Raw genomic sequence first — 23068 nt, forward strand, 5'->3', positions numbered from 1 at the left:
GTGAAAAGAAAATCTACACGTTTGACGCTGAATTTGGATGGATACCAGATTCGACAAGTCACCAACGTCCGATTTCTTGGCGTTACCTTAGACCACAGGCTACTCTGGCGCCGCGGTGTTGACCACGTTGTGGCGTCATCGTCACCCAGGCTACATGTGCTCAAGCGAGTCGCTGGCATACGCTGGGGCAACCACCCGACGTCCATGCTACGGCTACATACAGCGTTGGTTACAAGTCGAATCCTCTATCAGTTACCTCTGATGTCACCCTCAGACAGCCAATACGAGCGCTTAGAAGCCATCCACAGAAAAGGTATCCGACTTTGCCTTGGAGTCCCTCAGCCAGCGTCAAACAAGAAAGTGCTCTACGAAGCTGAGTCACGCCCTCTACGACTTCAGGCTTCCCAGGCTCTGATGATCCAGCTCCTACGATTGAGTGAGTCTACGCCCGGTAGAGCGCTCTTACGACGTATAGGTAACAGGCCGCGCTCACATTTTTATGCCGCGTTGAACACGCTTCGCGTATTCGGATTGCGCTGCTCGAGACAGAGGGATAGGATAGAACCACCCTGGACATTCTAGGACATCATATGCAACTTAAGTGTACCACGATTGCAATCAAAGAGCTGCATTCCATCTGCAGAAGCCAAGTCATTAGTCCTGGAGCACCTGAACACGATTTACCCGAGTCACCTACAAGTATACACAGATGGCTCTGTCAAGGCAGACGAAGACCGCTGTGCAGCTGCATTCTGTATTCCCTCTCTAAGATATACGTGGTCTGGCCGTCTGGACTGTATAGCCTCGTCGACAGTTGTGGAAGGCGCAGCAATAGCTTCTGCTCTGCGCAAATTAAAGACTTTGCCTCCGCAGAATGTGGTTGTCCTTACGGACTCAAAGGCCGCATTACAACAAATATACCGTGGTTTGCCATCCCTCAAGTTCCCACGCAAATCACTAGCCATCGTGAAAGAGCTCAACAACAAAGGCTTCACAGTAAAGTTTCAATGGATTCCTTCCCACATTGGTATCTCTGGAAACGAAAAAGCTGATGCGCTTGCATACGCAGCGCTCTATCATCCTCCCAAAATCAAGGCCCCAAAAAGTAATCAAGTGCAAAAATCTGACATTCGAAATCACTTTGCGTCGCTTTGGGTTCCACCGCATATGCCCTGCGTAACCAAGCGATTGCACCGAGAGGAAGCCACACTTCTATATCGAATAAGGACAGGATCAGCAAATACACCGGCCTGGTTATTTAAAACGGGGCGAATCATTTCTCCGAACTGTTCGGTATGCAACGAGACAGGAGATATTGAGCACTTTTTGTGGTCCTGCCAGCAATTCCAAGATGAAAGAGACACTCTCCTGAAGAATCTGCAAAGCAAGAACCTTCCGCATGCGCGCCTGCAACACCTTATATTTCCCGCGGGATCAGTTATAGCCCGAAAAGAAACTTCACGTCTCCTCATCGAGTTCTTAAGAGAGACTGGTTTGATGGACACATGGTGAAACCCTTCAGCGGTATTACGCGAGACGCTCGGGCGGAGCAATTGCCGGCCTTGTTCGCCAGGCTAACCCCGCCTGTTGCCACAATTCACCACCACCACATACATACATACATACATACATACATACATACATACATACATACATACATACATACATACATACATACATACATACATACATACATACATACATACATACATACATACATACATACATACATACATACATACATACATACATACATACATACATACATACATACATACATACATACATACATACATACATACATACATACATACATACATACATACATACATACATACATACATACATACATACATACATACATACATACATACATACATACATACATACATACATACAATTGCATGAATGCGTACATCAATAAACACGGGCAAACGCAAGCCATGAATTCTCGCACAATTGCAGTCGAAGGCTGCGAATCGCTGCGAGCATCACCAGACCAGTCTGCGAGCTTTGTTAAGTGTACATACTTTTACGAGCGCTTTTTTATCATGACCTCACGGCTCTACTAGCTCCAATACGTTTATCGTCATCTCGTCAGTATACTCTCGGAGCTCCGAAGCGCGCGAGGAGCTACGCGCACCTCTGACGGCGCTGCAGGCTTCTGCCAATTCGGGAGCCTACATGCAAACAAGACCTGCCATGTATAGGCTCCCTACTGCCATTCTTTCTTTCCACGTGGCTGATTGAGTTACACTGTGTGCGACGTGGCATGCAACAGGTTGAGGCGCGAGAGAGAGAGGGGAACAAAGACTGCTCGACGTAGGAGCGAGTTGTGGCTTAACTCGGAGAGTAAACGTGGCCGCCGCGCTAAGCAGGCGGGAGCTAAAATGCGGTCGCTGGCCAAACACGACGGGCCAGAGCTCAACAACATACAAAATGGCCGCGAACGGTAGGCGGAAGAGCAGCACAAAAAAAGGACTGAGAAGTTCTGTGCAGTGCAAACAAGCATTAGTTGAACTTGTGCTTGGTCTGCGATGTTAATGCGATATTTTACGCTCGGCTATCTTTGGTCGTTGTGAGCACCTTATGTGACCTCGGGATGAAAATGACAATGATGAGTGCTGCACTGTTAAGATAATGCATACATACAATGAAAATCCTATGCACACTATACAGGGTGTTTGAGCGAGCACTTTCAAAAATATTTAAAGGTTGCCTGTGGCAGATAGCACAATTCTAGTTCATGAGCTGGTCTACTCTAAGAGACGGACTTTACTTGCTAAAAAAGATTAAATGCGTATTCGACTAATTAACAAAATGCACTAATTATATTGTTGCCTAATTACCTTATGGCCTGTATTGCACTAGCCGTGGAGTTCGCAAGGCGGATCGACATGGAACGAATTCTCAGGATGACACCAGTTTCGAGATAATTATTCGCGAACTTTGCGGAGAAGTGTGTTGGCGTTCCCGTTATTTTTGTGCTTCAATGCATAAGACGACGTTTTGTTAAGAAAGTAACTGGAATGTCAGTGCATTTCTTCGCAAAGTTCGGGACTTGATATCTCGAAACTAGCGTCATCTTGATAATTCGCTCCAAGTAGATCTGCCTTGCAAACTCCACGGCTAGAATTTGTAAATTGCAATATAGGCCATAAGATAATTATCAAACACTTAAATACTTATTTTTGTTAATTATTCGATTATGCATTTCAATTCTTCGTGCAAGTAACGTCCGTCTCTTCGAGTAGGCCGGCTCATGAACTATAATTGTGCTATCTGCCAGAGCCAATCTACATACAGACAGAAAATACGAGTAGAATAGAGCAGGTTAAAATTAGTCACGAGGCCTCATTTTGAGTTTGCCGCACAAAATTTTCGAGCTGGAAAACCTGGATGGTTTGATACTATGCCGAAGGACGTCGCTACCCGTTCAAATTTCTTGGTTTGAAAACTGATGTAATATGTAAAAGCATGGCCGGAGAAAAAGAAAGGCGAACTGAGTGCTTTTGAGTTACCAGCCCACTTTACAGAGGCGTAGCGTTCGCCGCCAGCGTTTCCCGGTAAACGTTACGGTTACATACGCTGCAGTTGCCGGGAAGCGTGAGGGGCAGTCAGGGATCTTTGAATGCTATCGCGTTCCACTCTTAACGTCGAAGCTTAAACGTCATCCAAGTTTTTAGGTTGGCGCTACACTTTTGCGCTTGTAAGCCTTGCAAAAAGTAAGAATAATGTGTGTCGAACTGCTAATACTTTTTTATTCATATTTACGTTCTTTTAGCACTATATAGGCGGCAGCTTAAAAGTCTTGTTAAGTACACGCACACAGAACTAACCATATGGAAGCAAAGGAATGGGTTGTCCCGTATTTCCGCGATTTGGGTTTGAAGCGCGTGCACGACTGCCAGGGGTTCTTGTTTTCGAATGCCGCAAGGCGCAATGCCGCCGTCTCGGCCACCCGGATACAACAGGCCTATATGGACGATTTTCAAAGAAGCTCGCATCCCTTTTTGCCTCTAGGCATTCGAGCAGAAAGACGGCGGCCCTTGTAGAGCTCGGGGTACATGACCTTTCAACTGAAGAAACAAGACCAAACAAAACTACGAACACGCTGTAGCTCGCAGTTGTGAACAAGGAAAAAAAACACCTACTAGCTTGCGCTGCGAACGAAAGTTAGAAGTGCCGTTTCATCCCGTCGGTCCGGACCCATATGGGGTGAACATAGGGCAGGGCAACAAAAAAGAGAACAGCAAGAGCGGACAAATTGGCTCCATTGAATGGAACTCGAAAACGACACATGGAAACAAGCGGCATTTCTGAGACACCGATAGACGTGGTGCATTCGAGTGACGCCGCCTTTTACTTTATAGAAGTATCCGTCACTTGCGACGATTACATTCAGCTTCAGTCCACAATTTCTTCCCAAAAAATCCTCCTCCTATCTTTATTGCGAAAAGCCTTCATTTGAGCATCCCAAACAAGTGGACACTGTGCAACTTGAGCGATGAACAGCTCGTTGAAGACAGCGCAAGACATTTCAAACTGACGCTCAGTTACCCCATATAGTATACCTACCCTTGCTTCAGACGTTAACTACGGCTTTCTGTTATGGTATTTTATTTCTGTAGTACTTCAGATCTTCAGATAGCCGAGTTTGCACATCCCCGTCACTGATGGTCCTAATCACGCCACGTGCGCTTGCAACACACGCCTTTACCTAATGGACGCTTAGGCGCCGCTCAACCCGTCATATACGGATCTCGCGAGGGTCTCGGCTGGAGCGTGTAACGTCGCAACACTCCTTTAATTCACGTTTTTCAGTGCCTCTCAAAGACGCGTACTGGCAGCTGCTACGGCGCTTCTTCTAAGTCCCCAGGAAAAGGAATCTTGCCTTTGCGCCCATATTCGCCGCACTACGCGAGCTCCGTCTGCGCGAGTCGTTACAAACTTTCTCGACGGCCATTTACTTGCAGATTCGCTAGCACGGCATTCCACGGTCTACGACCCATCCGCGAGAAACTACTTGCGGTCCAGCTTTCATGATCCGCCGAGACGCATTTGCATTTACGCGGGCTTATTGCCAAATTTCGCGGCAAACGTGCAGGCGCTCCTCGTGCAAGTGCGACTTTGTTTACTGCTACTGCTGCTACAACTGTACGGTCGCTATCGCTGCGTTGCTGCCACAATTTCTCATCTCCCTCTTCGTACTATTAACTACTGTAGCCACTAGAACTAGTGCGTAGCAGTAGTAGCAGCAGCGTCTTTCTTTTTTTAAGAGGGAGGGGGAGGGGACACATGCCACTACAATCCCTGCTACTTTCAGCAGTGGTTGTACCACAAAATGAAGAATCACTATTGGTGGCATTGAAATTAATAAATGATGGCAGCGCCAGCGATTTTAGAGAGTTTTGGTATTATTATTATTATTATTATTAGTAGTAGTAGTAGTAGTAGTAGTAGTAGTAGTAGTAGTAGTAGTAGTAGTAGTAGTAGTAGTAGTAGTAGTACATCAGATGTAACGTTCCATACTTCTGCCGTTCTTACTGGAACTACGACCACTTAAATTGCTGCTACACTAAAGGTATTAGTGACACTACCGGTAGTCCGAAAAGTAACTGTGCACTGGAAATGGCGGTTTAAAATTTGAAATTTAGCTTACGGCAGTGCAGTGGTCAGTGTGGGAGATGCTGAAAATGTACACCACTGCCTTCAAGCCATGTCTGCATACGAAACCGCATATTGTTAAACACTCAGTGTACATTCGCTGGAGTTATCTGTGCAGTGTGCTGGATAATGACTGCAGCTCCTGCAACGTGGCACAATTGTTCTCCTACGCTTGTCCTTTCAATGCGTCTCTCAGGAGTTATCAGACGAACTACAACTCCGCCGCTATCATGTTGCGCGCGAAACTGCGATGTCATTCACCGTTATTATCACAATTTTGTTTATTATCTCGCTGCACAGTTACTTTTCAGACGCCAGTATATTGGTAATATAAAATAACAGCAATGCTGCACCAACAAGAAAAGTATCCAATACTAGACACTCCTGCTATACGAAGCCACGTGGCTAGTCAATACCGATACTTAAATGTCAGAGAATAATACTGTTTCGAGGCAGCAGCCTACACGCGCGTTATGCGCAAAGGCATGTGGCACTGACTGCACAGACCAAAGCTAAAGATATTTAACGAGGGTAAACTTATCCAACCACTACACGCCAGCGTTACAGGCACTTATGCATTAAACGCCGTAGTTGCGAAGCACCAGGCCGGGAGCGCGCTTGTACCTATTTTACCGGAGGTACCCGGCAGCAGCATTCATCTGCCTTCCACAGCAGCGGTGGATGCTAGACTATTTCACCAAAGCTGTGGTGTGGGGTCAAGAGGCGCCCAGAGACCCTCGCAAATCTCTATAGAACCACTTTCGAGGTGAAAATCGGTATAAACAAAAAAGCACCAGGTCGTGGTACATGTCTGCCCGCTAGAAAAAAATCGATGGGTTTCCGACGGCATTAGGATTCGAACCCAGTACCTCCGCCGCATACGAGGCGGACACTTTACTATTTATTTATTTAAAATGCTGACAGTCTCATTTCGAGACCATAGCAAGCGAGCATAGGATTGAGTGATGTACGATTTATACGATGAAGGAAGGATGTATGAAAACGTATGTATATATAACATTAGAATATTAGAATGTGTGCAGGTTTAAACATCCGTTTAAATGTACACATTTACAACAGTAATTGTATCCACGTCCTGTAAAGGAAAGATACAAAGTAGCACGTTCAGTACACTTGTTAAATTTTAATGCAAAATTTAACAATTTAGAAAGAAAGAAAGAAAGAAAGAAAGAAAGAAAGAAAGAAAGAAAGAAAGAAAGAAAGAAAGAAAGAAAGAAAGAAAGAAAGAAAGAAAGAAAGAAAGAAAGAAAGAAAGAAAGAAAAAAGCTACACAACATTAACACAATCACTTTAGGTATAGATAATATAAGTGATAATTGAAATGAATATGGATTAGAAACTAACTTTTTCTAATCATTTACTACATCGTCTAATAATTTAATAAAAGCAGGTTGTGATGCTGTATCAGTTACTGGCTCAGCTAAATTGCTCCACTCGCGAACAACACGGGAGAGGAAAGAAAATTGAAAGGAGTCGTAATTGCAACGGAACACATTTAATGTATATGAATGTCTATGACGAGCTATGCCTGATCTCGAAAAGAAAACGTATGCTTCGGCATCTATATTTAGCCTCTTCTGTAGTATTCCATGCAGGAACTTTATAAGCGAGCTCTTCCTGCTCAGACCATAAATGTTGCAAGTCCTGACGGCGTTAGGAGATGACTAGGTGAATGACTGCGCTTATATTTTATGTGAATGAATAGCATTGCCTTTCTCTGGCTGTTTTCTAGCTTAGTTATGTTAGTTTTAGCGTAAGAAAACGATAAAACATTAGCGTACTAAAGAGCAGGTCTCACAAATGTAGTGTAAACTAGAAGTTTGATGTTAGCGGATGCCAGTGGAAGACAACATTTAAAAAAGAACAGTTTTCATAAAGCGCAGGAAGTTACATCGTTAATGTGTGGTGTCCAGTTAATGTCAGAAGTTATTGCTAAACCAAGATGTTTGTGTTGTTGAACTCTTGATATAAAAGCGGGGAATCGGGGAGGGGGGACATTAAATATGTAGTGAAAATATGAAGGCTACTTTTTTTGTTACTGTCAAACAAATCAAATCGTCTTGTTTGTGTGAAGGCCACATCTGACACTTATGACACCACTCATCACCATTTCATTGCCGCAACCGGCAAAACATGCCACAAACTCTGCGAAAAAATGCCCCCACTGGTTGAAATATATCTTCACCGCTAAATTGAATCTTAAGATCTTATAGTAGTGTGGGCAGATTGACCGCTTATTTCATACAGTGCCGCTATGTATCTGCTGTTAACTTACATCTAAAAGTAGCAAGATCAATGATTCTTCCCTTTTGTCTGTCTGTGTGTATCTCTCTTTTTTATTAGCTACTTAAGTGCATGCTTCTCTTTTATTTGCAAACGTGAAAACATATGAGTATTGTAGTATTTAGAATCGCAAGAAAAAGGAGTGCTGTCGCAGGGACCGGACATAAACCGGCCATTAAAAGATTTTCTTTTTGTCTTGTTTTCGTCTGAACAAAAATATTACATGCGCTAGTGTAATAAAATATCTTGTGCATATCTCACAAGGTGCATTGTGCGTCGTTCTTATGGCACCGCGAGAGCGCACTTAACGGCTTATCCCGTCAGCCGAAACAATATTTTATTCGCCTCCGGAAGGAAACCAACGTTAATACCCCCCGGTATGTGTCTCCATAAACCACGAAGGATATTCACCGGCGGTCGTTAAGGAGCAGCTGAGCTATTGTTCTTAGTGACTTTCTGCTTGGTGTTTTAGTTGCATCTTTGATTTTGGAGTTCCCGGTGACGCATTTAAAACACTGACTGATAATAAAAGTATTCCTCCTTTGCGACATAATATTGCTACGCGCTACGTGCTACATGCATGGTGCACTAAGCCAGCTGTAATGTTAAACCGTGACACAGCTTAAGAACTGGGTGCGTAACGCTGAAAATCTCCTTAAGTGGCTTTACAGAAGCTGTTGGCAAGGTAAACAGTTTTCTTTTGTTAGCACTGGAGGAAAAAAAGTGATTATAGTAGCCTAAATACAATATGGTTGCTGACGTGGAAACCCAAGTGAAAAAAAAACTATGGTTGGGGGGCGGGGGGGGGGGGGGGGGTGACAGACGCACAATGTAACGAGGGAGAAATGTGTTGCATTTCGGAATTATAAAACAGATCAGAGACGTATTCTCTTGATAAACGCCTTCTTCAGTGTGTGAAACTATATGAGCAAACATGACAAGTGGATACGTAAATTAGAAAAAAAAATAAGAGACAAAAAAAATTCTTCAGTCCTTCCATTTTGTGAAGGACGAGCAGCGAAGCTGTGGTCTGTTTTACCTTAATCGACGCATTTATGTCTATATGGGTATTATTATTATTATTATTATTATTATTATTATTATTATTATTATTATTATTATTATTATTATTATTATTATTATTATTATTATTATTATTTCATACCTACGCTCTTCTTATCACAATGGTTTTTTTTATTCATTGCTTTTTTCAATCACATTCCACTGCAGTGTTGTTTTTGGATTTGAATGTATGCGTGCGCCAGCACTCAGACCTTGTTCCTGGGCCCGTTAAATAAACATGCTTTATTTATTTATTTATTTATTTATTTATTTATTTATTTATTTATTTATTTATTTATTTATTTATTGATGACACCGAATAGATATTCCGACTGTGTAATGATTTTGTTTGTAATTTTCGATAGAGCATACTTCCTATCTAATTAGCCGAATGAGACGTGGAAGGACTAGAGTTTTATGCTAGCGGACAAACATTGGGGCTGTCCGCCTCCCTCCCGTAGAAGCCCATGTATTGACAACAGGCGGGAATTCCACAATCTTTACAACTCCACTGTGAACTAACTAATTATGACAAGTAAATGAAACTCGGCGTAATGATAGAGACGTCTTAGCGGCCAATTTCAGTATGATCTTATCGAAGATACCTACATTAGATTGATAGCTACAGAGCATTCGCGAGAAACTGGAGACGACAATGTTTTCGTGTCGACGCGAAGCGTAGACGGACGGACATCGACCACCGCCGGAGGGTAGCTATATATAGCTTCGCTGTAGAATGCTGAATTCAAAATGATTATGTCAGGCTCCGCCACATCGGCTCTGTACTTGCAGAGGTGCACGCTTCACAGGCAGCAGTTCTCAGACCGCACGCTGCATTATTGCGACAGCAATTATATGGACACTCAAGGCGCACTTCTGCCGTTGCCGTCGGCTTCGCCGTGACGTTCCGTATAAAGTACATGGGCGATAACATCGTCGCCGCGCGTCGTATGCTGTATGTGCAAGTGAACTGCGAAACTGAGCAACTGTGCATTTCGCAACCGGCCGCAAGGGGAACTGACGATCGCGGCTCAATCTCGCGCGCCATATGTGGAGGAAAGCGGGGAGGCAGCGCAAGAGGGGGGGGGGCGACTTCGACTCCAACAAGGGCACATTTTGCACGGCTGTGCGAGGACGCGCGCGCCGTATCTTGAAAGGGATTTGCAGGCGGCTCATACCTTTGTGCGCGCTGTGTCCTGGCCGTTCTTGCGTTGAAGCGATAGACAGCACGAAGTCACTTCGCTCGCTGCTGCTGCCGCGCTTGCTCACACCAGCGTTCTGATGGCGAGTGCCCGCGCTCATCGAGTGTGCTGTGTTCATGTTTGCTTGCGCGCGCTGATACCATGCTTGTTAATTCAGTTAGTAATTAAGCGAATGTTCCAAAGTTTATACGGCCGATAAATCTACTATCCTTACTTCGTATAGCTGTTTACTAATTTGCTATCGCAATCGATGCTTGGCCTTTCGGGCGAAACTGCAACTTTCTTCTTCATATTTTTTTTATTGCGATAGCAACGATACGGACGTTGAGGCGCGTTGCTGTCATCGTGTTTTCCCGGTATTGACGACGCATGCGCGGCCTGCGCGCCAAATGTCCAAAGGTAACGTGACTTGTTGCGGGTACGACGCACCATTGTAGGCTGCCTTGCAAAGGCCTCGGAGACGCGTGCGACGCGGAGCTCGCTTGACAGCAAAACGAAGCCAAGTGAACACACTGTCCCGTTCTGCTCAACAGGATCCTCACTGGAGCAAGGGACAACCGCTTGTCTTGTCTCGGTACCTGTACCGGCGTGACTGAGCTTCAGTACTATGCGAAAGGACGGCTGACCGTATTGTAACTGTTTAATATTTAGCTTCACATTTGAACAGATACCAGTAGAGACGAGAGAGAGAGGAATAAATAAGCATGAATGAGAGAAGAAGTTTTAACTGTGGAGTCCCTCAACTGCCATGTATAGGTTGTGAGGGGCGCTGTAGTCTCGAGCTCCAGTCTAACTTTGCGCACCTGAGGTTCCTTGAAGTGCACGTATATCGAAGTACACGAGCGGTTCTCTATTTCGCCTACGTATAGATGCGGCCGCCAGAGCCGGTAATCGAACACGCGACCTCGATCGTGCTCAACAGTCGAATGCCACAGCTACTGAGCCGCCATTGCGGGCCACACAAAGAGTAAAAATGTATAAGTGCGTAAATATATGACATGTGTAAAATGCTGGCCAAGCAGGAAAAATGCGAACAACGAACAAGCTGTTGAGAGGAGCGCCAAACGTGAATCAGAAGATGAGTAGGGGTAAAACGAAACTTTAATAAGAAAAGAGCGGGAGCCGCTCGCAGGGTCTAAAGTTACCAAAGCGCTGTGAAAAGGCGTAGCACTCCTGAAGAAAAGCAAACCAGACGACAACACGCTTGCAACAAACTGAAAATACACACAGGCCTAATTCATTTGCACTGCACGTCGCGGCATTCAAGCGCACACGATTTCGACGAATGGCACCAACAGCACAGTTCCCCTTTGCAGGCTACCAGCGTCTCCGTGCTGGGGAGACGACTCGCCTTTGAGTGCCCGTGACCATTTTGCTTCGCCGTGGGCGCAAAAGAGCCATCTTTGCATCTCAACAAGGCTCGCACAATGGCATAAATGGCGCTCAGACCCACGACACTATTGCCATTGTGGGCCGCAAAACGTCGCTTTTTCGGCGTGCACGAAGGGTGCCTCGATGTCTTGCTCACCTGCCGCTCTGCAGGGAGGAGGCAGTGCTCACTGAGGCACCCTAGTGCAAGTTGGAGTTTGCACGTCGAGAGACAATGGCGACTGCCTCCATTGCATCGCGATAGCGCGTTTTGGGTCTTGCATTGAACCACTCCTCATAACCTTGCTGCCACCATTTCGTTATTCATTTTTGCTTTATGTCTCCCCTGTTCTCCATTACAGGGACCTTTCATCACCGTGACCGCTAACGTCGTTCTCGTCACCATTATATCTCCACCTCATTGTTTTTTCTTCCTACAGGTGCACTCCTTCACTCCTTCGCAATCATATTCTGCCCAGTCAGATGGACAATCACATGGGCAATGGTACGTAGGAGCCAAAGCTCCTACGTACCATTGTTAATCTGATTCTCCATCTGAATACTGTTGTCTGTGACGACCATTGTTACCAAGCGCACACTAAATAGTTTATGGTGGGACCATAGGTCAACCGCCCTATTCGCTTAAAGGGACACTAAAGTGAAAAGTGATTTCTTCTGCATCAGTAAATCACCGTTCTACAACACCAAAAACACCACTCTTACAACGATAAGACGTTTGGTAAGCCAGAAAAAGCGCAAGAACGAAATACGGGTGGCGACGCCTACTTAAGTTCACGCACGTGGGGGCTGTGACGTCATGGATTTTGATGGCATCTTCTAGGGCCTACTAATTATATATAGCGGTACAGATTGAGTACGTTGTGTTCTAAAGGAACCAAATATTAAACATGCCAAGTTTCGGGAACCTTTATTCAGCCAACGCGGCCCAAATGCGAAAACAAACTTTGGAATCCCTGACGTCACGCGGACGTACCGGCGCTGGCGTTTCGGCGCGAAATTCAAATACTAATACTTTGACCTTCATTTTCTCGTCTAATATTCAAACTATTTTCTTGAAATGACTGCCTGCAGGGTTCTCAAACAATGCTTTGTTAGTCTAAACTGATTTATTGTTTCCCTTTAGTGTCCCTTTAAAGAAGCGTTAAAGTACCAGGACGAACAGAAGTTCATACAGAAAACGGGTCTGTGCTGACTAACAAATGGTTTTTGTTAGTGCATTCACCAGACATTTTATGTGCGGATACAGCTATCAAAGGGAAACGAGAAAAACACAAGAATCACAAAAAGTTTTTTAATGAGAACGGCTCCCTACGAATAGTACTTGGAAGCCTCATGGTAGTACATAAGAGAGCACAGACAGGTCATAGATATCCAGCTGTCCTCTTGTCTAGTAAATAGGTCACCGTGCTTATTTTTTTAGTAAGAATGTTGGAGCTGTACAGTTGTCGTTATGCGTGCACCTGGCCCCTAACTGCTTTTCGTCTCGAGTGCTTTGCTTACCCACAGAAGGGTAAAAGTGGCTGTATTGTTTCATCACAGAACTGTAAAAAATTTAGCAGTGCTTATGAGGACCATGCTGTAAAGAGATAATAAGTAGACTGAATATATACCCGAAATAATACCCTTGCTTCATTACCATCTTTGGCTAACACAAAGTACTACAATTACCATTATTTTTCGTATTTGATGTACTAAAGCAGAATGACAGCTATCAGTTACATTTACAACACCACGAACCACATCAAGCTTGGGAAAAACACATTAGTAGCTATTGCTGATGAGATGAGTACATAGTACAATTTATTTGCACCCTGTGATTACAACCCCACATGAATCCATAAGCCTGCAGATTTATGTGTAACACAAAAGTGCTACCTAAACCACCTAGCTGCACATAGTGGCAACTTGTCGGCTCTGACTTCTAGTCAAACAAGAAAGCTTGTGGCAACTGACAGGAACACAATGTAAATAGAATTAACCTACGTCAACGAATTTGAATGTAACATCCTAGCCTTTAGGCAGATGTGATCATCACCGTCGGCCTCTTTCATGTCCACTGCAGGACTAATGCCATGGTCAGTGATTTCCACTTACCTTGATCTCTTGTTCGATATAGATCCTGATACAGATCCCTGTATGATCTGAATATAGCAAGGAACTGTACACGCTGGGCCATGGCATCGCAAGAGGATTTAGCAGTGCATATAGTATAAGAGCGCCGTGTTCATGCCTTCATGGAAGCATGCTTGAAAATGCAAGTGCTGGCCCACAAATCTGACATTACAGTTTTAGGAGCAAGCATTTTCTTGGGGACAACTCCAATTTCCCAATTCAAATACATGTAAAATATCGAATTACCTTTACCTTAATGGACCGATCTGAATGAAATTTATTGCATTTAAGAAACAAAATTCAATTCTAGTGACTCCATCAAGCAGAATTTTGAATTAAGGCCTGGCATTTTTTACAAATATTGCTTAAAACTGGTATGTAAAAAAAAATTGAGGCACAAAGTTAACAAGTCTGCAACCCCACCCCAAAACACAGACATGACAATTTCGTAAATTGCATCTGCTAGAGCCTCTAAAGCAGATAAATCTGATGTATGAATTTAGAGCTTACATAAAATTGTTACAATGTTTGCAGGCTTTACAAAAGTCTTATCACAACAAGTTTAAAGGGTAAAGGAACAAGGGATGCAAGAAAGACAGAGATGCGCTTGTAAGGAACTTAAAGCACTTATCTGTGTTTCTTGTCGTCCCATCTTGATTCACACTTTAAACTTATTAGACTATAGAATGCCAACTAGCCCAAACTGTCACCCCCCTAAATTACTCACAAATTAGTGGTATTATTCCAGACTGATGTATAAGACACTAATTTTGGCTGCTTTAGTTGTGCGAGATTCCCCATTTCAGCAGGTACAGTTTGCAAAATTGTTGTGTTTTTTTTAATGCTGAGTTACAGAGTCGAAAAACTTGGTACTATACTTGAGTGTTTTTTTTTCTTTTTCAATTATCAGCAATTTTTTGCAAAAAAATGACAGTTTAATAAAAACTACACTTTCTACAGTCTCTTGACATTGAACAGTCTTTTTTTTTTTATGGCGACATACCTTACCAAAGTTGTTGTAGCGGTTACTGAGAGAAACGATTTCTCCATTCCAATGTAGTATATACATAGAAGCTCCTGAGCTAAAGCTTCCTCCTCTTAAGTGTGCCAGCCTTGTGTTTCTAGGTGGTGCTGGCCTTGTGGACGCAATTCAAATGTCGATTCAGTAGGAAATGGAACAAAGACGTGATTTGCTTGCTACTTGCCTGTGAATCGCTCTCGTGAAGGTTGCCAAAAGGTGTGTGTTTATAATGTGAAGACTTTACTATACTGTTGGCGCATAGGAAGGTTACTATATTTCGGTAAACAGAAACAAAAACATTTTAGGGGAAGGAAAACAATTAAGAAATTTTGTTAAATGAAAGTTCGACATTTTAGGCACTGCATCAACAAATGTTCTGTTGACCCTCACATGCATGTGCCAGTACAGTTAAAGGAAATCTTCGAAGCATATAATTTCTTTATTAATATTGCTAGACATTGCAACCGACATAAATATGTATGCTCATGGTCAAAGACTAAAATAAACTATGAATACAGTAATGAGCATGAATGATTAGTGGTGCTTGTTCACAAACACACTTGAAATAAGGAGGGTGACGTGGATGGCTACAGTTGTGCACTGACATCATTTTCGGTTTGTGCTTTTGAGACAGTGTTACGGAAAACAAATGTGATGTTGTCCTCTGCAGCAACCAGGTGAGGGTCCTGCATCAAGAAGAAAAAAAGTAGAATGAATTTGATAATCTACTCAAGTTCGTTAACACTACAAATTTGGGAGCACTTATAACAGTGTGCAAAATAGGCAGCCAACTTCCAACTCGAAACATTCTATGGGCTGCTCGCAGATTAAGAACACATTATGCATCCACTGTCATAGTCTTGAATGATGCTGTTTATATATTGATAAAGTAATTTTTTGAGAACCACATTTTCATTCAATCATCATCACCACCACCACCACCACCATGTGCTGGTGCTACACTCAAGCACTCTTGAGATATGGAAGATTAACAAGAACAGTGCGGGCTTGTCGGTACATGACAACAAAGTAACAGCACTAAAACAACTCAAGGACAGAGGACGCAAGAGTCACTGGCAATAAATTCCAACAAATGTTTACTGAAAAAGGGTTACCAAAAAAGAGCTTGTGTTCCTTCGTGCTCATTTTAGAGAGTTATTGAAGATCTGGTTGTGTGACACGTGCACTTCCAGCAAAATAATGCATATACATTCCCTATCCTGTTTACAATACGCAGTTGTTGAAAGTCCGCCCCTGTGTGTCTCGCTTCCTCCGTTCTTGTGTTATTATAACACCACTAATATTACATAGTACTTTGTCATTAACTAGAAAAGATACTGTGGTGTCTAATGCATTCACCTGTAAAAAGTGCTCGCCAATTGGTGCAGGAATGTGTTCCCACCGGAGCAGATCACTCATGCCAAGCTTCTGCAATGGATTAAAACAAAGAGCAAGTGTAACAGCCTAGCAACGGGTTTTGCAAGGAATATGGCTGATGCACTTTTAAGGAGTTCTGTATACGTAGGCTGCATAAAGATTCTCAAAGTTTGTGGAACACCTTTCAATGGCGGCAAAGCAACCACAGTTCAATATCGTTAGAACTACAGCGATTCTGCATTAATAAAAAAAACTGCATTGTTTGCAAACACTGAATCTTTCGAAAGTTTAAGAGTATACCTTGCAGAGCACATGAGGGAGAGACAAGAGGTTATTCCAGCACCTGAGCTCAAATTCAACTGATTTCTTGTTTCTTTGGTTCCGAGCCAATTAAGCTCCCACACTGCTCATGGCATCGCCTGACCTCGTCTTCTTCCCTAGGGCAATCGCATCGATGTTGCTGGCGCTACATAGCTCCCCCTCTAGAGAGCAGCATGATCTACAAACAATATCAGCACGTCCATGAAACTCAGCAGACTGAAGGGGCATGAGCACCGACTGGAATGGAGACGTCCGAGGCTGAATTGAGAGATGCGACTGTGGGAGTCGCCTCACAGTAGGCTGGCTTCAGCCGGTCAAGTGTGATGGTGTCAGGTTTGCCATGAATGTCCACACTGCATGTGAACTTGCGTCTCTCCAGCACTGGAAAGGGTCCGAGGTAGTGTGCATGGAGAGCAGGATGAACAGGTCCATAGTGCACGAAGACGTAGGTTGCATTTGCAAGGTCAGTTGAAATGTAAGGTTTGTGTGATGAAACTGGACACGTCAGTGAGGGTTTTAGATCGTGGAAGAAGTCACGAAGAAGGTGCACATATTTGTGACCAGACAGAGCAGCTGAAGGTGGTTGTGGTGAAACGAAGTCATTGGGCAGACGGAGCGGAGTAACGTAGACAAACTCTGCGTTCGAGCACCCGATGTCCGACTTCAAGGCGTACTGGATACCCAGAAGAAACGGTGGTAGACCTTGAACCCATTGCGATGGTGTGCCATGAGCAATCAGCTCTGACTTGAGATGTTGATGAAAGTGTTCCACGAGGCCATTGGTTTGGGAATGGTAGGCGGCCGTGTGCAGATGATTTGTGCCAAGCAAGCGCAGGAGCACTTGTAAGGAAGCAACTCGAAGTGCAGTCCTCTGTCAGTAACAATTTTGGTAGGGCAGCCGAAGTGGGCAACCCATGTTGTGACAAAAGCTGCCACGACCACTACAGCAGAGCTCTTCCTGAAGTGGCGTTGCTTCCGGCCAACGAGTAAACCTATCGATAGAGGTGAGCAGGTAGTGAAATCCCTGACACGGTGGTAGTGATACAACAATGTCAACGTGGACAACATCAAAACGATGATCAGGTTGGAGAAAATGGCGTGCTGGGGAAACAGGATACCTATGAGCTTTTGCACGTTGGCAAGGTGCACATGCACAAACCCAGTCGCGTACATCAGTGCTCATCCAGGGCCACACATAGTGCAATGAGATAAGGCATTGTGAGGCATGAACACTGGGGTAAGCGAGCTGGTGCTGTGTGTCGAAAAGCTGCTTGCGTAACGTGCTGGGAACAGATGGTCTCGGTGTTCCTGTAGAAGTGTCGCAGATGAGTGTTACACCATCAAGCAGGATATCGTCCAACCACAGTGCTGTTTTAGATGAGCACAGTTGAAAGAGTGCAGGGTCATTAACTTGATGTACGGCAAGTGTCTGCGCATCGAGTGGCGCAGGACATGCAGGTGGTGTAACGGCATGCATACGGCTCAGGGTGTCAGCAAGTATGTTTTGGTCGCTGCTGACATGTTGGATCTTGGTGGAGAATTCCGACATAAACAAGAGATGGCGGATTTCTCGTGGCGTATGTGTCGACGACTCTCTGCAAAGAGCATACATCAAGGGCTTGTGATCTGTGACAATGGTAAAGGGTTGGCCCTCGATAATATGGCGGAAGTGATGAATAGCGAGGTAAATTCTAAGCAACTCTCAACCGAAACTGCTGTAGCGAGCTTGGGTTGGAGCGAGTTTCTTGGAGAAAAAGGCTAGGGGTTGCCATGAATCATCGATGTGCTGCTGGAGAACCACTCCCACGGGTGTACTGGACGCATCCGTCATGAGGACCAGTTGATGCTGTGGGGTTAGGATGTGCAAGAAGAGCAGCGCTAGCGAGTACGCCCTTGATCTTGATGAAGGCGTCTTCAGCGGCGGCATCCCAGTGCAGCAAGGACGTCTTGTTCCTATAGGTAAGGAGGTGATCCAGAGGCGCTACTATGGCAACACAGTTCTTGATAAACCGGCAGTAAAAATTAACCTCGTCAAGGAACTGTCGCAGCTTCGTGATGGTTGTGGGGCTGAGGAAGCTCTCTACTGCTTCAATTTTCGGTGAAAGTGGGCAAATGCCAATGGCATCAAGGTGATGTCCTAGGAACTCCCAAGTTCACAACACCAAACTCGCTTTTGAAGACATAGATGACAATGCCATGTCCAGATAGTCGGAGCAATAGTCGTAAATGGTGTAAATGCTCTTCGACAGATTTGCTCGCTACCAACAAGTCATCGACATAGCCGAAGACGAAGGGTAGCCAATGTGTTACCGTGTCAGTACAATGTTGGAATAACTGGGCAGCGTTCCTGAGACCAAACAGCATTCGCAAAAACTTGAAGAGTATGACTGGTGTTGTAGGTACAGTAATTCCTCATTATAACGAAGTCAGCAAGATGGTGAAAAAATCCGTTATAAGCGGTAATTTGATATAGCGACCACTTGAGAAAAGCTAAAGCAGGCAAGCTTTAATTGTGCCACAACTGCAAGGAAGTCAAAATACAATGTATTCAGTGAAGCAAAACATTATTCAGATGCAAAAAAGGCACATCAGTTTTGGCTGTTTCAAGTTCATAGTTGGTGAAAGCAACCCCTGCTCTAATATGACCAAGCATTGCATGAGGCCGTAGTTGCCGCCCATGCATTCAACCTTGTTTAGCAGTAGGCGTAGGTGCTCCCGCGTCAGCACCATAGTTGGCAGTTCATGTGGCTCTTCATCTGCCGGCTTTTCATCCTCATAGGGGCCAACAGGGTCAATTACCTCCACATCAATCACTGGGACAATCGCGGGAGCAGCAGCGTCAGCCAATTCCAATGTCTCAAAGTCGCCTTCTACCTCTTAGCCAGCAATTCTATGAACAGCCCCATACAGATTGCTGCAAGTGCGGTCATCGTCAGGGTCGCTGACGACAGCACTGGAAAAGCCAGCATGCACAAAGCAGTTGGTGACCTTCGATGGTGCGAGTTTTTTCCATGAAGAGTTCAGCAGATGGCTCGCACAGCAAATCAAAGCTGTACCTCTTGCTGGCACACTGTGAGCCTGCATTGCAAAAGAGCCTTGCGGTACAGCTTCCGAGTGGTCTCAATGATGCCCTGATCCATCGATTGCTGTACTGCGGTTGTGTTTGCAGGCAAAAATTACACAGTAATCGCCTAGAGGTTGTCGATCTTCCCGTGGCTCAGACAATTGTCAATGTTGACAATGGCCCAGACCATTGCGTCCGCGCCATTGACAAATGTCTAGGAACAAAACTCAATCACCCTACCACGCATTTAGACCGTTTGTCTAAAGTCGGAGGCACAAATCGTGCATGACCAGCTCGAGAAAATCACCGGGGACACCAGCTTGCCCTCCATGATCACTCGCATAAAGAAGAGCTTTAGAAGCAATTCTGTTTCAGTATGTTAAGACCTCTGCTGAAACACAGTGTGGCTCCATGGCAATGAGACACATAATGCCATGAAGCCAGCACCATTTTCACAAGAAACCTCATACTACAGTGAAGCTGCAGAGCAAGGCAAAATTCATGTACAAGCAGCACCCCATTCAGTACTTAACATTTTCCATTTCGAAGTTATAATGTAGTAGACACACGCCAAAATGCAATATATGCTGAGTCACCGACAATTATTATCTCTGGAAACAAGTGATTAATTCGCATGATGCCAAAGTAACACAATTCACTCATGCAAAGGTACCGACACACATACACCAACTTTATGAGCTACGTAACTGTATGCACAGTGAAAGCACCTTTCCGATGATGCTGTGACTTGTTGCACTCCCCAGCTGAGATGAACGCTTAGGGATTTTACTTGGCTCATTTGCAGAGTCAGCTTGGGTATGACTGTCACAGAAATCATCGTCAGTTTCCTCGATACTGTCGCACCTACAACCCAGCAACTTGTGAGTAGAACTCCTGGTTTCTTCATCAAGCGTGAACAGGTCCTGCAATATTGTTCAGAGATGTGTAATGCCAGATGCAAAAGCCAATACACTGGTTACAGTGCAACAAGCATTCTATAGACAGAGGTTTTCTCTTTGCACCAGCTGATGTCACATTGAGCTCAGGAAAAAAAAAGGCACAGCAAAAGAAAAGCTACAATGGCAACGTCTTTGTCATTTGAGTGGACCTCTATGCAAAGAAATGCATCAAACAGTGATGCAAGTCACAGTACACTTTCTCCATTACACAAAGCTACAGCTAAACATTATAATCACTGCCAGCCCTGGTTCACACTCCAGAACTAGTAGAAGTGGAGTCAGTAATAGTTATTTAATGAGTGCAACTTTCCTGTGCCTTTAACAAATCACATGTAAAATAATGTTTACTATAAAGAATCGCACTCTGCCTGACAGTGAATGAAATTATTAAGCACTTGACCATGATAGGCAGTCATCAGAGAAACAGACAATTCTCTGCACACTGTTTCTGATGATATCTCCGTACTGATTAACACTAACACTCTTTGGTGCTTTGCCTGTCTTTCAATATGCTCCTGCAATTCCTGCAGTCAAATTCGCAGATGCTTTCTTTGAACACAAGTACTTGCCTTCAGGTCTTCAAGGGAGAACTTGGCTCTCTTGCCATCCTTCTTGTTATCCAGCACAGCTCCACTGAGTTCCTGTTTTGTCACTTGCCGCTGGAATATCTTCTCTTCAATGGTGCCCTGTCACAAATAGAAACATGAAGCAGTGCCGGGTTTTGCATTCTTTCCTTGCAGTAGGCTCCACTTAACTGGAACTTGAAGGCATGGAAAAAATGTGTTTCATTTATCCTAAGTTTTATTTAAACAAAGACAACCAGCACTTGTTTTATTGGATGTGCAGTCGAACCCACTCATAACAATATTCAAGTGCCACGAAAATCCGCCCAAAGGGCAATGGTGCAGCACGCGTGCGAAGTGGCTAGGCTCAGTGGAGCCTTGGAATAGGGGCACACCCGTGCTGAAGAGCCAGGCAGCAAGCGCAAGACGGCTCACCGCTAAACCCCTTGATAGAATCAATAAAGTTTTTCTCTCTCTCTCTCTCTCCATTTTTACAACTGATGATTGTTATAACCGGGTTGCATGAAAAAATCAAAATAGGGGGATGGCAGAGCTTATGTGAGAGAACCATAATGACGGGGAGGCCAATGCCCCTCCCCATCCCCCGTCCATTTCCTCCATCCGGCTGCCGATTGTGTTCACTCGTTTAACTGCTTCCTGGGCACTCCGATCGTGTGTAACAAGCTGCAGCTGTCGGCGTTAGAGAATGGCATTGCTATAACAACTGCCAAAAGGTGTCACGGGTAGCAGTGGCCCCGAAAGGGGTCTTTTAAAGATTGTGAGAAGGCTGCCATGGCAGCCTGTCAGCTTGAGAAATCCAGGAGAAATGCTGAGGAGAAATCGTCACAAGCATCTCGCCCCGTACTTCTCACTGGCTTGCATGGCAAAAACCTATGTCCGTCAGCCTTGCACACTATACGCGAAACTTGCCGACATCCTTCTCCAAGGCATCCAAGTGCTCCACGTAGTGCAGCGGAAGGTTCCTCGTGAAAACGAAGCCCCGGAGGGACTGAATCATCTGCCGGGCCTCCTGTGAGGACAACGTTGAGGCGGCCTGCCCTACCGCATCATCGCTGCTGTCGTTGCCGTCACTATCTGGTGTAAGCATGTTCGCGGTGCTCGTCTCATCGGTTGGAAGCACTTAGTTTCCAACTCTATAGCCGCGCCCTTTCTTTTCACCGGCAACGTCGTGCATTGCCGATGCTTAGCGGGTGGATCAGCCATCTTCCGTTTCGGCAGCGAGTCAAGCGAAGCTGAGAAACAGCATGGGCAGAAACGACTTTGACACAACGAACTATGGCGAACGCAAGCGATTAAGCTGTTCGCAGAACTGCACTGAATGAGGAGAGAAGTGGTTCTTGAGGGAAGGAGGCAAGGCTAGCACTATCTTCTGCAACCCCTTGCGGGAGCATGGCTCAGCGCCAGCAGGGAAGTGGAGGGGGAAGTACAGGATGAATAAGGAGCCAGCGAGCAACATGCGAGCAATCTGCTTGCGGTGCAGTTGTCACGGTCCATTTCTGTTTTGGAGGGTGGGGCAGCGTAGAGCTATGGGCACAGTCCATTCACGTTCAGAGGGGTGGACGGGCGACAGGAGAGAGTTGCACGGAGATGGCTGGAAAATGAGTTCGCGGCGGCTGTTGGAGCAGCGGCTCATCGTGCAGCAGCTCCAATTTCTCATTTTCCTTTTTCTTTTCAAGGATTTCACATTTCACTACTACCTTTCGGCTTGGACACTCAGCAGCCAGACTTCATCGTTATAAGCGATAATGTCGCATCGGAGCATTGTAGTAAGTGGGTCATTTCACCATGGAAAACATGCAAAAGTTGACGGTGCAGCAGCTTCTCATTGTTATAACCGATATATTGTTAAAACTGGTATCGTTATAAGTGGGTTAGACTGTATGTCCGAGCATTTCAATATTACTATGGTAAGAGAAGACATTACTACACCCTACTTCAAATATTGTAGCTTCTTTTGCGCAAGGCTGTGTTCATGCACAGAAGGATTACGAATGATTTTGCACTAT

At 44.8% G+C, this 23068-nt stretch overlaps 2 protein-coding genes across 2 annotated transcripts in view; one reads left to right on the plus strand and one right to left on the minus strand.

Moving 5' to 3' along the window:
• LOC139056373 (uncharacterized) overlaps positions 1-23068 on the plus strand; it is a 360115-nt gene that overhangs the window by 326516 nt on the left and 10531 nt on the right. The window lies entirely within an intron of this gene.
• LOC135919865 (DNA repair and recombination protein RAD54B-like) overlaps positions 15178-23068 on the minus strand; it is a 37410-nt gene continuing 29519 nt past the window's right edge. The window contains exons 20-23 of the mRNA XM_065453849.2: positions 21048-21164; positions 20248-20442; positions 16117-16185; positions 15178-15443 (exon numbers count right to left, since the gene is read on the minus strand). Of these exons, the coding sequence (XP_065309921.1) occupies positions 15345-15443; positions 16117-16185; positions 20248-20442; positions 21048-21164 (480 nt within the window). The 3' untranslated portion in view covers positions 15178-15344. The remainder of the gene's footprint in view (positions 15444-16116; positions 16186-20247; positions 20443-21047; positions 21165-23068) is intronic.

Source organism: Dermacentor albipictus, chromosome 2 (genome assembly GCF_038994185.2).
Source record: "Dermacentor albipictus isolate Rhodes 1998 colony chromosome 2, USDA_Dalb.pri_finalv2, whole genome shotgun sequence".
Classification (NCBI taxonomy): Eukaryota; Metazoa; Arthropoda; class Arachnida; order Ixodida; family Ixodidae; genus Dermacentor; species Dermacentor albipictus.